Source organism: Buteo buteo, chromosome 28, assembly GCF_964188355.1.
Source record: "Buteo buteo chromosome 28, bButBut1.hap1.1, whole genome shotgun sequence".
Classification (NCBI taxonomy): domain Eukaryota; kingdom Metazoa; phylum Chordata; class Aves; order Accipitriformes; family Accipitridae; genus Buteo; species Buteo buteo.
The window spans coordinates 7,363,370-7,378,435 of record NC_134198.1 but is presented as its reverse complement, the minus strand read 5'-3'; the positions used below and the strand labels follow the sequence as shown (position 1 = coordinate 7,378,435).

The 15,066-nt window shown below is 36.5% G+C and overlaps 1 protein-coding gene across 1 annotated transcript in view; it reads left to right on the top strand.

Annotated features, from left to right (window-relative positions):
- The window catches only part of TMEM168 (transmembrane protein 168), a 29,024-nt gene that overhangs the window by 3,909 nt on the left and 10,049 nt on the right, over window positions 1-15,066 (top strand). The window contains exons 2-3 of the mRNA XM_075059182.1: window positions 177-1,443; window positions 13,118-13,260. Coding sequence (XP_074915283.1) covers window positions 307-1,443; window positions 13,118-13,260 — 1,280 coding nt within the window. The 5' untranslated portion in view covers window positions 177-306. The remainder of the gene's footprint in view (window positions 1-176; window positions 1,444-13,117; window positions 13,261-15,066) is intronic.

The window sequence follows — 15,066 nt, the reverse complement described above, 5'->3', positions numbered from 1 at the left end:
GGTTTTAATAATGACCCCAATTTGAATGACCTTTAACAACACACTTACTTCATCTTTATTATGTGCTTTTTAATTTAGATGTTAAACTCCCTGGTGAGAAAGGATGTGTCATGTTTATGCTGTATATGATTACAAGGAATTATTTGCCAGTAAAACTTTTTTAATTCTTCTTCCAGGACTTCAGTGATTCTGGACCACTGTTACTGAAATGATATTACAGAAGGCAGCAATTGCATTGTCTTTGTTGGATGAAACCCAAATATTTACTTTCAGTCAAGTGGGCGAAACCCCCTAACTGCAGTTTACATGTGTAGGTCACTGCGTTACTGTGTTAGTCATTGTCTGTATGCAGCAATGACAAGGCTAGAAGAAGCAAACAGAGAAGTGAACATGCACTCATCAGTCAGATACCTTGGCTATCTTGCCAGAATCAACCTACTGGTTGCCATTTGCATGGGCCTTTATGTCAGATGGGAAAAAACTGCAGATGCACTGATTTTGGTAATATTTATTCTTGGGCTCTTTGTTCTTGGAATTGCCAGCATATTGTACTACTATTTTTCAATGGAAACAGCAAGTTTGAGTCTCTCCAATCTTTGGTTTGGTTTTTTGCTTGGACTTCTCTGTTTTCTTAATAATTCTGCCTTCAAAACGGATGTCAAAGAAGAAGCTACTAAATATTTGCTCCTCTCCGCCATTGTTTTAAGGATATTATGTGCTTTGGTTGAGAGGATTTGCGGTTGTATCCATCATCGACCAACTCTGCTGACAACAGTTGAATTTTTGGAGCTAGTTGGATTTGCAATTGCCAGCACAACTATGCTGGTAGAAAAATCTGTGAGTATTATTCTGTTGGTCATGGCTTTGGCCATGTTGATTATTGACTTACGTATGAAGTCTTTTTTGGCGATTCCAAATTTGGCAATTTTTGGAGCCATTGCATCCTTACTCTTTTTTCCATCACTGCAAATCCCCACAAACCCTTTTGCCTTGGCATGTTTCTTCAGCTGCCTGATTTCAGATCCCCTTCTCGACGTTTACTTCAGTGGACTTTCAGTTACTGAACGATGGAAGCCCTACTTGTACCGTGGTAAAATTTGCAGAAGGCTTTCCGTCATCTCAGTTGGAGTCATTGAACTAATCTTTTTCATTCTTGCAGCCTTTAAACTACGTGATTTGGATCTCTGGTATTTTGTGATACCTGGTTTTTCTATTTTTGGAATTTTCTGGATGATCTGTCACGTGATTTTTTTTATAACTCTTTGGGGATTTCACACAAAACTAAATGACTGTCACAAGGTATACTATACCCACCGTGCAGAAAACAACAGCCTTGACAGAGTTATGGCATCTAAAGGAATGCGTCACTTCTGTTTAATTTCAGAACAGCTAGTATTTTTCAGCCTTGTCGCGACTGCTGTTTTGGGGGCCGTTTCTTGGCAGGTAAATAATAATCTCTTTATCTTGATCTCCCTGTTGAGAATGCTTCTGAGAATTGTTGGCTCCTTAAAATTCCTGTGACATTTGATGGTGTGCTGTGGCACAGCAATTCAAAGTTGGAACCCTTGGTTTCACCAGCATGCACTTTGAATTTAATACTTTGTGCTGCCTTGACTATGACCTGTTAAGGCAACTGGAACTTACCAGCTTCCTTATGTTGGCAGAATGGGAAGAGTTAATGCTTCTAGGGCAAAAGAAGTGTGCAAAATATTTTATGTTTACCTACTTACAAAATTGTTTTGCTTTTGAATTCATTGTGCCATAAAATTTGTTTTCAAAGTAAATTATGGTGTTGAACCCTAGTAATGCTCACTATATTGAGGGCTTTTCTAATGGACTATTTTAATTGAATCAAGTCAAATTCATGTTTTAAGAATGTATTTTTCAATAATTTTGCTTTGTGTTTAACCATTAATGTGGAGTTAGAGATCAGCTGATAAACTGGTAAATTATTGGTGTAGCATGTGCTCTGTGTCTTATTTTCAAATCTGGTTATGCACCACAGGATATGTCCTCTGAAAGACTAGTTCTTAAAATCACACAGCATCTTTGACTTCTCTTTCCATTTCTGAATTAAGGATATTATCTTTTCTGTAGCAGAAAACATACGTTTCTCTCAAAATGTTTGTTCAGTGCCCAAGTTAAAGTATGTTGTGTGTTGTCACAGTTGCAGCAGGTTGTTTGGTGTCTACTTTCTTTTTAAAGTTGATCTAAAACAAGACAACAATCATTTTTGTACCCATGCATCTCTTAAATGAATTACATATATATGATAACAATATATAAAAATTACATATTATTTATGGCAGATCCAGTATAGAGAAATGTCTCTATAGTGTTTCCAAAACAGTTTGCTGCCCATTCCTGCAGATTTTCTTAGATTAAATAACTTTGTGCGTGAAAGTTGTTAAAAGAACTTGGTGGAAAAGGAAATTGACAGTTATATTGTAAGTTTTTGTGCATTGTTTTTTTTTTTTTGGTTGGTTTGGTTTTGGGTTTGTGGTGTTTTTTGGATTCAGGGGGGTTTTGGTGGGGTTTTTTTGGTTTTGCTTTTTTTTTTTTTGCATGAAGAGCATTAGAGGTTAACAGACAAGCCTGAGAGGAAGGCTGGGTGGTTATGCTCTTTCTTTGGAAAAGTATCAGCGTGCATAGCAGTAGTGTGGGGGCTTGCAGAAAGGATAAAAGGAAGAAATAGAACCAAAAAGAAGTAGAGAAGAAAAATCCCCAAAATGTATTTACAGAAAGTGAAGGTGCTAATGCACCAAAAGAAATGGGAAAATTATCTGGGAGACAGAAGCAATAAAGGTGGAATATCAGCATGTTAATATTGCTAACTCCCATACTTTTTCTTCTGAGAGTTGTGTGATTTTATCAAAATGCTAGTCTTTGATTTTTATATGCTAGATGACTGTTCTTCAGTAAAAGCAATTTTTTACCATCTCTATCAGATAGTCTTATTAATTTCTCTGTCCTTGCCCTCCTCCTTTAACATCCTGAGACACAGTAGTTAATAATTACATAGTTTTAAAATTGCTTGGATGAAGTCATTCCACCAAGTTATACTAAACAAAGCAGTCAGACCAAATCAAGTGCGTTTAAGTTGTCCAGATAAGTCACTGGAGAGAGGCAGTTGCTTTTGGTGGTGCCCAGAGCCTGTTGCAGGGAGGTAACCACCAGACTTGGACAGGATCTGCTGCTGTACCCTTCAGGGCGCTTCCTTCAGAACTGCTTCGTTACTGCAGGCTGTGTGCCTAAGCGAGGAGGATTGGATTCATAGCCATCTTGTTACTTTTTTCTCTTCACGTTGATTGATGATTCGTAGTAATTTTTTTCTGTCTCTGTCCTCTGCCCCAAAATAACTGCAAGTGTTACTGGTCATTTTCAGTCCTCTCTAATTCTGAAGAAGTGCGGTTGTGCTGTGGAATGACTTGTATGGGACCATTCACAAGAAGCAAACCGGCAATGCAGCTAAAATCTTAGTATTTGTTATTGGCTAATTTCAGTTTCTAGCATCCTGTGTGTTAATAAGATAAGCTGTTGCTTATCAATCACCTCTGTCTGATAGGTTGTATATTTGCCTATTCAGTGGGAAGAGGAGTAATTGTAGTGGCAAAAATGAAAGGCATCAAACCAAATACTTTCACTTGTCAGGAGATCCAGTTTTTTATTATAATAATTTATTTTTAGTATTATATTTACATTTCTTTTACTATATTTATATTTCTTTCCTCATGTATTTATAGTAACGAATTAGCTTAAGATTATGAACGCAGTTGTCTCCAACTAAAAGCATTTCTACTTCAGAAGATGTTGTGATGTTTGCCTTGTGGATCACTGTGTCTATTTCGTCTGTTGTCAGAAAATGAAATACTTCAGACCTGGCCAGAACATAATTTAATAAATGGTTGCATCATTTATTACAGTGGTTGCAGGAAGCTGCAGCCTTTTCTGTATTTTTCTGGATAGTGTCAGGTTTCAAAATAATTAGAAGAAAGCAAGCAGTGATGTTTATGCCCTCTTGCAGGGCATTTGTTTTTTTCTAGAGGTTTAAGGAAACTAGTGTTTTTTCTTCTTTGTAGGGGGAATTCAAGGCCTTAAGACTCTCCTTTAGAATCCTTTGCTGGATTTTTGAGTCTCCTGATTCAGGAGGTCTAACAAGCTCAACAGTAATGCAGCAAACAAGCTTCTCCAGTGAATATATACTTTCCTCATGGTGATTTATATGTATTGTAACAGTTAAATAGACAAATCAGACTGTTAGAGATCACTCTCTGCCTTTCCCCTTTTAAAAAGTAATAGCTCTTGCTAAATACCTAGTGGGTTGGGTTTTCGGGGTTTTGTTTGGTTTTGGTTTGGTTTTAGGAAAACTGCTGCAGAAAAAACCTAGTGACATCAGTATGTGATAGAAAGAATTCTTAGGGCTGTGTTAGATGCCTTTCCATGAAAACATCAGCTTAAAGTTTATTAAGGGTCAAAAACCCAAATTAAATATTGGGAATTACTAGGAAAGGACTGGAGGTATCATTATGGTACTGTATGAATCCATAGCTTCCATATTTTGAATAACACTGCAATGCTTACTTGCCATCCTATAGATGAGAAAATGAGGGAGCGTTCAGAGAAGGGTGACAAAATTCATTATAGACATAAAACAGTTTACAGGGAGGGAATGAATAAACAAGGATGTTTCAGTCAGGACAAGAGAAAACTAAGTGAGAATATGATGAACATGTAAAATATGTGTGATGTGGGAGAAGGTAAACAGAGACAATAAATGATCGGTTTCAGTGCAAAAGTTGAGGGGAATCAAGTTAGAAAGAAGCAGGCTGGAGCCAGACAGGTGGGAATAGTTCCTCATACAGCACTGAGTTAGCTCCAGGGCTGCGTATCGTGGCATGCAGTGTGTGCCAAGCGGTTACACAGGCTCAGGAGGAAGCTGGACAAGTTCATGGGAACAAATTCCCTGAGGTTCACGTAGTATATGGAAACCACATCTGGCTCAGGAAGTCCTTGAGCCACCAGTGGTTGGAGTACTCTGGAAACTTATGGGCTTGGTCTGTCCTTACAGTCTTTCCTAGGCATCTATTTGACTTCTTTGGAGACCAGAGATTCTTCTAGATGGACCTTTGGTGCAGCCTAATACAGCTGCTCTTACATTCTTATACTATGGAAATTTTTTTACTTAATTTTTCAACATATTTTATTTAGGAAAGCCAAGTATTCCTCAGTAGCCAGTTCCTGAAAATGTGTTTGCTCTTTTTAAAATTGTTTAAAATATTTTTTAGATGTGTAAGATTAACAGTTTTCAGTCTTTGCGACTTCGGTTTGGGATTTATGTAGTCGTTTTAGTAAGTGCTAATTATATTTGAAATCTGTTAAGTGTCACCTGGAAGCTGAAGCATTTTTGATTTATACCTTTCCTCACTCTGAAGATGTACTGAAAGCTTGTTTAATGATACTGCATTTGTTAAGAGAGGTGGCTTGAAATCACTTCATGGTCTGCCATCTGACCTCCTGTATAATGAATAGAATTGGCTAAAAATCTGAGCCTTGGAAAGGTACTTCCTAACAGTCAGCTATAAATAATTAGCCATAGCATATAAAAAAAAATCTAGCTCAGCTGTGTGTGTTAGGCTACAGCCAGAAACGGGGTGGTGGAGGGGAGGGGTTCTGTTTCATGGAAAACTTTGTTACAGGCACAGTATATATGCCCTTTTAATGTTTTTAATAACTGTAGTATCTGTGCATCATATAAACCTCAAGTGTATGAAAGGTCAAGACCTAAAGAGACAGTTGTCTGCTAATTGGTGGCTCGAAGTATCCTATTTGATTAAAATTGCCAGAAAAATATCAAATCTCCTTTTGTGGAAAGGCTTTTAAAGTGAGGTCAGTTAACTCGCTGTTGCACACACAGCGGTTTTCTGACTCATGCAGAACTGTTGAGGCTGGAAGTCCTGTTAGCCAAGGACCTTTCTTTAAGGGGAGCTTAGCCCTTGTAATAAGCCAAGGGTTGAAAGTCTCTGTTCCTGGTTCTTCGGTATGTGCACCAGGGAAGAAGTGTGCTTGGGAAGAACTGTGGCTGCTGAAAGCAGAAACCCGCTCCAACAAATCAAGCTTTAAATGTAAAGAGCAGAATTGTCGGGTCTGTCTGAAGCTGGAGGATAAGCTCAGGAAGCACGAGAAGTAGAAAAGTCATTTGTTAAAGCTGGTTGCATTCAAAAATGGAGTAGCAGCTTTTCAGTGGGACATGTTTCAGCTGGGACATGGTCTGCTTCTGAGAATAATCCCCGCTTTAGCTGGAGAGGAAAGACACCTTGCCTTGTCAGTAGAAATACATGGGCGCTTTCCTTGCAAAATCTGCAGGAAGTGGTCTGCACCTGCCTTTATATTTGTGTGAGTAATTTCAGTCAGATCAATAGACTCCTTAACTCCAGCTTTCTCATTTCAGCAATTACTCACATGTCTGTCCATAATTAGGCCCTTGGATGGGACAAGATCCAGCAGAAGTCATGCAAGTGACTCAGGCATTACTTCTTTCAGAAGCCAATAAAATGATGAAATGATGAAAAATTTGCAGATGAGGGTCTTGGAATTCACAAGCAATGATCTTGGAAAGGTTTAGGGTACTCTCTTTCTCAGAAACTTAAAATCAGATTTGTGAAGTGCTCTATGCCAAGGAAACTACAGGTTTTCTGAATTACTGGCCAAACAGAATTATTATCCCTGGAAGACCTGTATTTAATATTACCAAGAGATAAATGAACTGTGTCAGAGACAGGTAAAGTAATGGAATGAAGTACTTTCAGTACATTATTCTTGGTTTTAGTGAATTTTATGGGTTAGTAAAATAATGGTATTCATGATATGCTTGAGCACGTGAACTTAAATGGACAGTACTATTGAATTATTCATGGAAGAAAAGTTAGTTGAGTGTATGTATGAGTATTTTCTTGGTTTGAGGAGAGTTAGTGATTTTGTACTCTTTATTGTGATGTGATTGCCTGGTGTTTCTTGACAGCTCAATCTACAATGCCATAATAAAATTGAAGATGGTGACTTTTTTTTTAACTTTTCTAAAACCAAGATTATTTCCTGAATAGTAAGAAGTTTTCTAAGTAACATTATATTTACTTGCACATACTTTTGTTAACATCACAGATTAAGTAACTTTTTTGAATGTAAATCATATCCAGTCTTTCTCCTTCATTTTCCCCTGCTTTTCTTCCTGACTTGTATTTTTAATCCAGTCCTCCTCAGGCTTTGCTTGTCCAGTTTAATTTTTTTTCTTTTTTTCCCCCAGAGGCCCTGCTGCATCCTCTGGCCTCTCTCCATGGTTTCTCAAATAGGCATGCCACTCCTGCTTTTTTTTTCCTCTCTGTCTGTCTGGTCATCTTTAGTTCCCCCCTTTTCCTCACTGACAGTTTTTTCCCCTCCTTGCCAATTTGACTTGCATATCTGTGCTCGCTATTTCTTCGTAGACTCGTCTGTTCAGTTTCTTTTGTAATACCTTTATTCCCTCTTTCCATACGGTTTTGTCATCTCTTAAGCTGGATGCTAAACCCCCCTTGCTCACTGCTCGTCATTTCTTCTCAAACTCACCTGCTATCCTGTTTATTTTTGCTGCCCGTCTTCCTGTCTGCGGTAGGTGCTCAGCCCTCCTTGGCTCTCAACCTCTCCAGTCCTGTCCCGAGGGCTACAACAGGTTGCCTGCTCCCATCCACGGTGGCAGCAGACCTTGCTGCTGTCACCACCACTTCCAGAGGCCCTAGGTCATGAAGGGGATCTCTGGTGACCAGAGGAAGAAAGTGTTCATTGTTAGTCCAAAGAATCTGATTTATGTCTTGCTGTCAAAATCTCCTTGATTTCAGAATTCAAATTTTTATATTAAAAAAAAAAAAAAAATCAGAAATCCATTTAGTACGCTTTTAAATTGACAACCACTTCTGGTTTTGCTGGAACAAATACACATTTATTAAAGAACAGGCTTTCCCGTGGTTAGAACAGAAGTCAGGGATGGGAAACGTAACACATTAAATACGTCTGCCAGTGAACGTGACAAGTATTTTCTGCAAACTGTTTTTTAGATTTTCCCAGGGCTCTTTTAATAGTCAGAAGTAATGGATTATTTATTGTTCTCTAGAGACTATTATTTCATTCAATAATTTGTTATAAGGCGGTTTCCTCTGGTAGTTGATCAACACTGTAACTTTACAAATTTTGTCTTTAAGCTTCTTTTTACCTGTAATATACATATCTTGTTTTCATTTGGAATAAGCTATCCGTCAAATATTTGTAGATTAGTTATCACATTATCCTTTTTCTCCTGAGCCTTCTTCGTCATGAAGTGTATACTACTTTGCTTTTGCAGAATCACTGCAGAGTAGCTAAGCAGAACTTTTTATTTTATATTTACTTACATTTGTGTGTGTGTATATGGATATATAAAAATAGGTAAATATTATTCAGCTTGTATAACAGAAAGCAGGGCAGAATTTTTGCTTATAAATACACAAAGACATCTTTGTAAACCTCCTTAGTTGTTGGTCTGTTACATACGATCCTGGGCAGCCTGCTGTAGGTTGCCCTGGTTGAGCGTGGGGCTGGACCAGATGGTTTCCAGAGGCCCCTTCCAGCCTCAACCATTCGGTGATTCTGTGATCATCTCAGCTGACATCTGTTTAGGAATTTATTTCTATTTTAATCAGAAGGGCTTTTCTGTATGTCTTTGTAACTGGCTTCAAATTTAAACTAACATTTCTTTTTTTTTTTTTTCTTCCTCCTCATTATTTTTGTCAGTCACATGTCAGTAATGCTCCATTGTTAAATACAGTTCTAGAATTGTTCCACTTCCAACAGTGGTTTACTCCTTGGGACTGGAGTTGTTCTATCCATCAACACAAAATTATATATCTTGGCTGTAAAATACCTCTAAATTCTTCTGGTGTTTTAACAGTTGCACTTAACAATAAGCATTACTTGGAAAGCTAAAGAAAGTGGAAAGATAATATTACTAGTGAATTTCACCCATCTTTTATTGTTTGTCATTTCAGTCATCAGAGGCAAGAATTACATATTTTTACCTTTTATACATTATTTGAAATGAGAACACACTATGTATTTCCTAAATATTCGTTTAGAAGAAGAAAGACAAATCAAAAATGCCCCAAGATGAAGAGATAAGATGGCTTCTCATGTGTTCAGTGGGATTGCCGAGACGGTCCCTGTCTTCTGTTTGCTTTTTGCGCAGTCTGTCTGAAATCAATGGGCACTTCGACTACAGGGATGTACTGCAGGCTGAGATTGTCAGTGCAGTCAAAAACAGAATGAAAATGAGTTGAACAGGTGAAAGAACAAAATCCCTTTCTGGCTCTGCCTGTGCATCCATGGCCATCTGCTCCATTAAGGACCAGTCATCAAATCTTTTGGACTTAGTAAAGCACTGACAGTCTCCACCTGGCATCTTAGCAGTTACCTTATAAGAGGGACCTATCTTCAGATTTACTGTAATTACCAACTTGATTAGATACTATTTTTTGCTAGTTCAAGTTCTTACAGATATTTTAAAATGCCACCAGTCATTTTTTGCAGTGTATCTTAGTACATATAGTATCTTACTATAGAGCTGCTCTAAACATCATTAATCATTCTTATGTTTGTTAGTGATACATTTCTTCTAAATCAAAATGTTGAAGAAGTGCTGACAGCAAGTGCCAGCATCTTTACATTACATAGATGTCTATACATGTAAAATATCCATACTAGCAATACTTTCCTACTCCATAGCATAAGATGGCCACTAAATGAAGACAAAATTTAAACTTCACATGGAGCTGAGTTGATTCATAACATTATAGAGCTTATTTCCTATTCCTCATTAATACTTGGTACAAATTGAAAGCAGGATACAGAGCAAGATAGATCGCTGAGATGATCCTTACAGTTTCTATATAGTCTTGTCTCACAAGTACTTGTGAATTTTCTTGCCAGTATCTTCATATTGGTAGGAATACTTTCAACAATTAAATGTAAGTATTTTTTTTAGAAGTCAGATTCGATCAGAAGTTTGGTGAAAACTATTAATCTTTGTGATGATCTCAAGTTGTGTTACAGTAGAACACTGTAGGCTTAATAACTTGCATGTGGTTTAGGGGATTTGGGAAATGCAGGGAGTGTTTAGAACAACATGGCATGCTGTAAAAAAATGTCTACAATAAAATTCATATAAAGTAATAATATAATAGTATTCTTTAGGATATTATGGTAGCTGGTTTTTTTATGGGCAAATGTGTTTTTTATTTTATGATGTGTTCACTGTGATCGAAACACTAATGCAATGTAAGAGCAGTTTGCTCTAACAAGATCCAGGAAAAGTAGTATTTATATATGCCATATTTATATAGGATGGAAAAGCTGAACTTGTCATAAAATGCATGCTTCCCGGTCCACGCATTATCTTCCCAAAGTTTAGAAAATCCTCTAACTAACTGATGATGCATAGGAAACTTTTCCAGACAGACTGTTCAATTTCTGCAGGATCTAAGTATTCATTTTTTTTGTAACTTAAAACAAATTATCCTTCTGGTATCTACAGTTGCAAAAGTAACTCTCCAAATCTTGAAACTAATTTAGCTGGAGAGCTCTACTATTTCAACAAAGTCTTATATTTTACAAGGTTTCTGTAGAACAAAAACTAACCAAGTCTTTATAAGTTTTTATTGCTGCTGCTCCGAGTCCTTTTCATTTTGAGAGTGCATTTGGGAAACTGAGCAACAAAAATGAGCACTTTCTGCTGACATATTTGATACAAAAATTATATTGTCTTAGTTACAGGGTTTTTTTCCTCCTTATTGACAACAAAACAAGTTGAGGTTGCACCATAATTGTTAATGTGCTTTAAGCTTTGCTGCCTTCTGGTGATTTCAGGTAATTTGGGGGAAATTATTCTGAAAATCCTTATTTTCTGACACAGAACTCAAGAATCACTATATGAATGCTTCTCTGCACTTGTCCTAAATGCATTCAATCTGCTCACTCATTGATCCTGACCCTCTGAGCGCAGGCAAGACTGGGACGGGGAAAGGATTGTATCTGGAAGTGTGCAAAGTATCTCCTGAGATGGCTAAGAAAATTATGTACATGAAAGTGATTGTGAATCTCCTATAATGTGTGTTGCTTCATAGGCACACATTGCTCCTTGTAGATTCAAATTATTGGCACCAAAACGTGAAATTACATTATACCACGTGAATCAGATTGCAGTATTAACACTAGCATTATCACCTGTTGATGAACTGGTTATATCCAAACCAGTTTTGTAGCTCCAGTGTTAGCAAGTCAGTAAGCATATTAATTGCACTTCTGTGCTAAGATGTGCAGAGCTATGGGTAAAGGGAAGCTCTCCATGGTTGTTCTGTAACATGATTTGATGTCTGCTCAATGTCACTTTCTCATGTCCTTGAGAGCTAGAAGCTAAATAAATAAACTTTTCATTTGTCATGAATTGTATAAAGCTTAGTAGGAGCTGGATATAGTTTTGTAGTGGTTTCAGATGTTGGAATTTGAGAATAATGCTATCAGTTAACAGTCACCAGTTAATTTGAGAATAGTGCTATCAGTTATATAATGCTATCAGTTATCAGTTAATATCAGATTCTGGTGTTTGTGGTTAGAAGTATTGCTGTCACCATTTCAAGGACACATAGGTGAGATCCTTCCATCAGAAGTATAGTGGGACACTTTTTAAAACTGGGACAGGTAGCAAACAGTCTTCTTCCTTAGGTCAGGAAGCACATTAGATGGGTAAAGCTGTTCTTTCAAACTAAGTCATGTAATATTTGTGTTTAAAAACTGAATATAGTTGAGTTGATGCCATGTGCCAACAAGAACTGAGTTGGTTTGGGTGTCATTTTTTTCAGTATAATTTACTTTCCAAATTATTAATAGCTTTGTCTATATGTTAGGCTGAACTACCAGTTCACATCAAATCGCTGAGTGTTAAACAATACGGCAATATCCAGGTTTTTAAAAAACATTAATATTGTAGATCTATGCAAAGAGCACGAATAAAACATAGATGTGGTCAGGGGCCACAGGACTCTTCTCAAGACAGAGATCTGAATTTATTTCCTTTGCTACATAACACACATTAATAGCTGCACCATAGATATTAAAGGTCTTGGTTAATTATATGTTATAATACTGTTTCTACCTTTCCTAAAGCATTTAATGCCTCATTAAACCCATTCACATCATATTAAAATAATTAAAATTAATCTGTATCTGTTCTGCCTCTCACTGACAGCTGGCATTTCAGAAGTCCATTTTTATTTTACTGGTACTAGTGGTTGAGACTTAACTTTTGAAACTCCTTTTTTTTACAGAAATCATGTATGTATCAGTGACTGTAATCTTTTCCAAAACTGCTTTTTACCTACAAAACAGGAAAGCTCAATGTAGGATGTTAGCTGTGTGAATGCTTCAAAGGCCCTGTAGTGGATGTCCCTTCTCATCTGATGTTTATGTAACTGATAAAGAATTGTCTTTTTAATTGCAGTAATGTTCACAGATGTTCTTAGAAGTCATCTTTCGTGTGATACATAGTATTCACAAAGAATATTCTAAAAATATTGCATTAAAAAGCAAGGATAGTTAAATCTATATTTTTAATGATGCAATGTAGTATGCTATCATTTGATGGTAGGTACGTAATATTATGTGTTCTACTTTACTGATTAAGGCCTGATCCTACAGATATTTACCGATGTACTTATTTTATGCACATAAATAATTTTGTGGCATTTTATTTTCCTGCTTAAATAGGTAAAGCTAAGCTCTTACCAGGGCTTTTAAACCCAAGTCCTGTGCTGTTAGCATTTTCAGTTGCATTCCTTTCAGAAGAGTGATCCCTGCTTACCAGCTGCTTTCTCCCCAAGCCTTTCATTTGTCTTTAGAGTACTTCACTGTGTGGAAAAATAAGTATATATTACATAGAATAACTTGCATGTTTCAGGACCCAATTATGTGTGATCAAACACAGGGAATTATTCATGAAACCGCAACCAACAGACTGGAGGGATTTTTTCATGCGATACCTAAATCTCTCTATTAACTTTTTTAGCCAACCAATGGGATCTTCATGAGTGCATTTCTCATCGTTTTACCTCTGGAGTCCATGGCTCATGGGCTTTTCCATGAGCTGGGAAACTGCTTGGGAGGAACATGTGTTGGGTATGCTGTTGTGATTCCGACCAATTTTTGCAGGTATAGTTACCATGTATTTCAACTTCACGGTTGTGTAAGTGCAGTGTTAGCTCTTAGGGGCAATGCAGTGCTGTTGCTTGTATTTTTCAATAATTAAATACAAATTTAAATAATAGGCAGATTTTCTATTTTTCCTTTTCCTTACCTTCCAAAAAGAATGAGTAACTCCAACTCCACCTTTTTATATGTATTCAGTTTGTTTTTGGAAAGCCAATGAATGCTTTTAAGCATAGGCAGATTCCACAGTCCATATCTCACTCAAAGGAGGATTGGGGGATTTGACTGAGTACAGATATTTTACATGACGAGATTTGATAAACCAAACAGATCAGTTCAAAACAATTTTGAATTCTGTTAAATGAGATGGTGTCTACATTTGAAGGATGTTGAAATTAGATTTGTGAATGCACTACATGTCAGTTATTGGTATTGTGAATTTACAGCTGATTTTTTGTTCCAATATAAATGTTACCATATGAGAAATGCAGTGGAGGGATCGTACTATGATTATTTGCCTGTTTTTGTGTTTCTCTTATAAGCTTTAAACTCGCAAATGATACTTTAGTCATATAATTAGAATTGTGTGTACGCATTTTTTGTAAATGATAAACGAGAACTATGTAAGTTATCTATTTGAGTTACAAGAGAAGTAAGAGTTACAAGAGTTACAGAGTAGTAAGCTGAAGTGAGAGGCTTAAAAAGAGAACTGGATGGTTTATGAAAACTGCCCAGCTTGAATATGTGTAATGGATTCAGTGGGTAGGGAAAAAAATTAATGGGCAAAGAAACAGAAGGTAGCGTGCTGATCTTAGATAAGTGTATCTTAAATAGTGTAAAATGCTGTAAGAAGAAATTTTCTGAGCTTCTGATCTACAGTCTTCAGCTGTGCACTCTTAAAAAAAATCCATGTAGTCAATTATTGTTAGGGATTAAAAAAATAAATTTTCAAAATTTACATTACAATATAAATAAATTCTTTTTGTTTCCATGGCAACAATTTCATTCTTTCATTGTATTATGTTATTCTGGCTCTGGCAGTTCCCTCTTAATTTTTGAGTGAATGAGGTACTCTTGAGAAACTGTTTAGGACTTCACAGAACTAAAATTTCTTATTAACAAAGCTTGACTTTTTCAGTGAGGGGCTCAGTCTTCACTTGCTGAGACAAACAGTAATGATGATGCATTCAATATAACTGTAGTAGTGGAACGTTAGCCTTTGTGAAGGCACTAGACAGGTCAGGAGGTGCAAAATTTAATCAGCTAGACTGATAAAGAAACCAGGTAGCTTTACACACCGACTTGCAAACAAAATACATGAAGTATAAATACATACATGCATATATATATAAAAAACAGAAGTCATATTTTATATTAGTAGAGTAAGACTATCTTCATATTTTCACCCACAAAACCTCTCCATGTCTGTAACTGAGCATAAATCAGGCCAGTTTGGTACAGCTGTCAGTCACACTCCTTATCATTACCATTATTACACAGGCTGAAGAGTGATGAATGCATTTCTTTTTCTGAAAATACCTCCTGAAGAGCGCTCCCATAACTGGGTGTCTTGCAAGACCAAATGTCTTATTGTCATGATTAATGAATAGCTATGTAGAATTAAAAATAAAAGTGTGTGTGTATTTTTAGAGATATATGTATTTTAATACATATTTTTATATAGAGTATATATAAAAATACAAATAAAATGCATTTTGGAACCCAAGGACTCTATTGTTATATGCATATTCAGACAGATATACATATATATACACACATACACACACATATCTATATATACATGGTTTG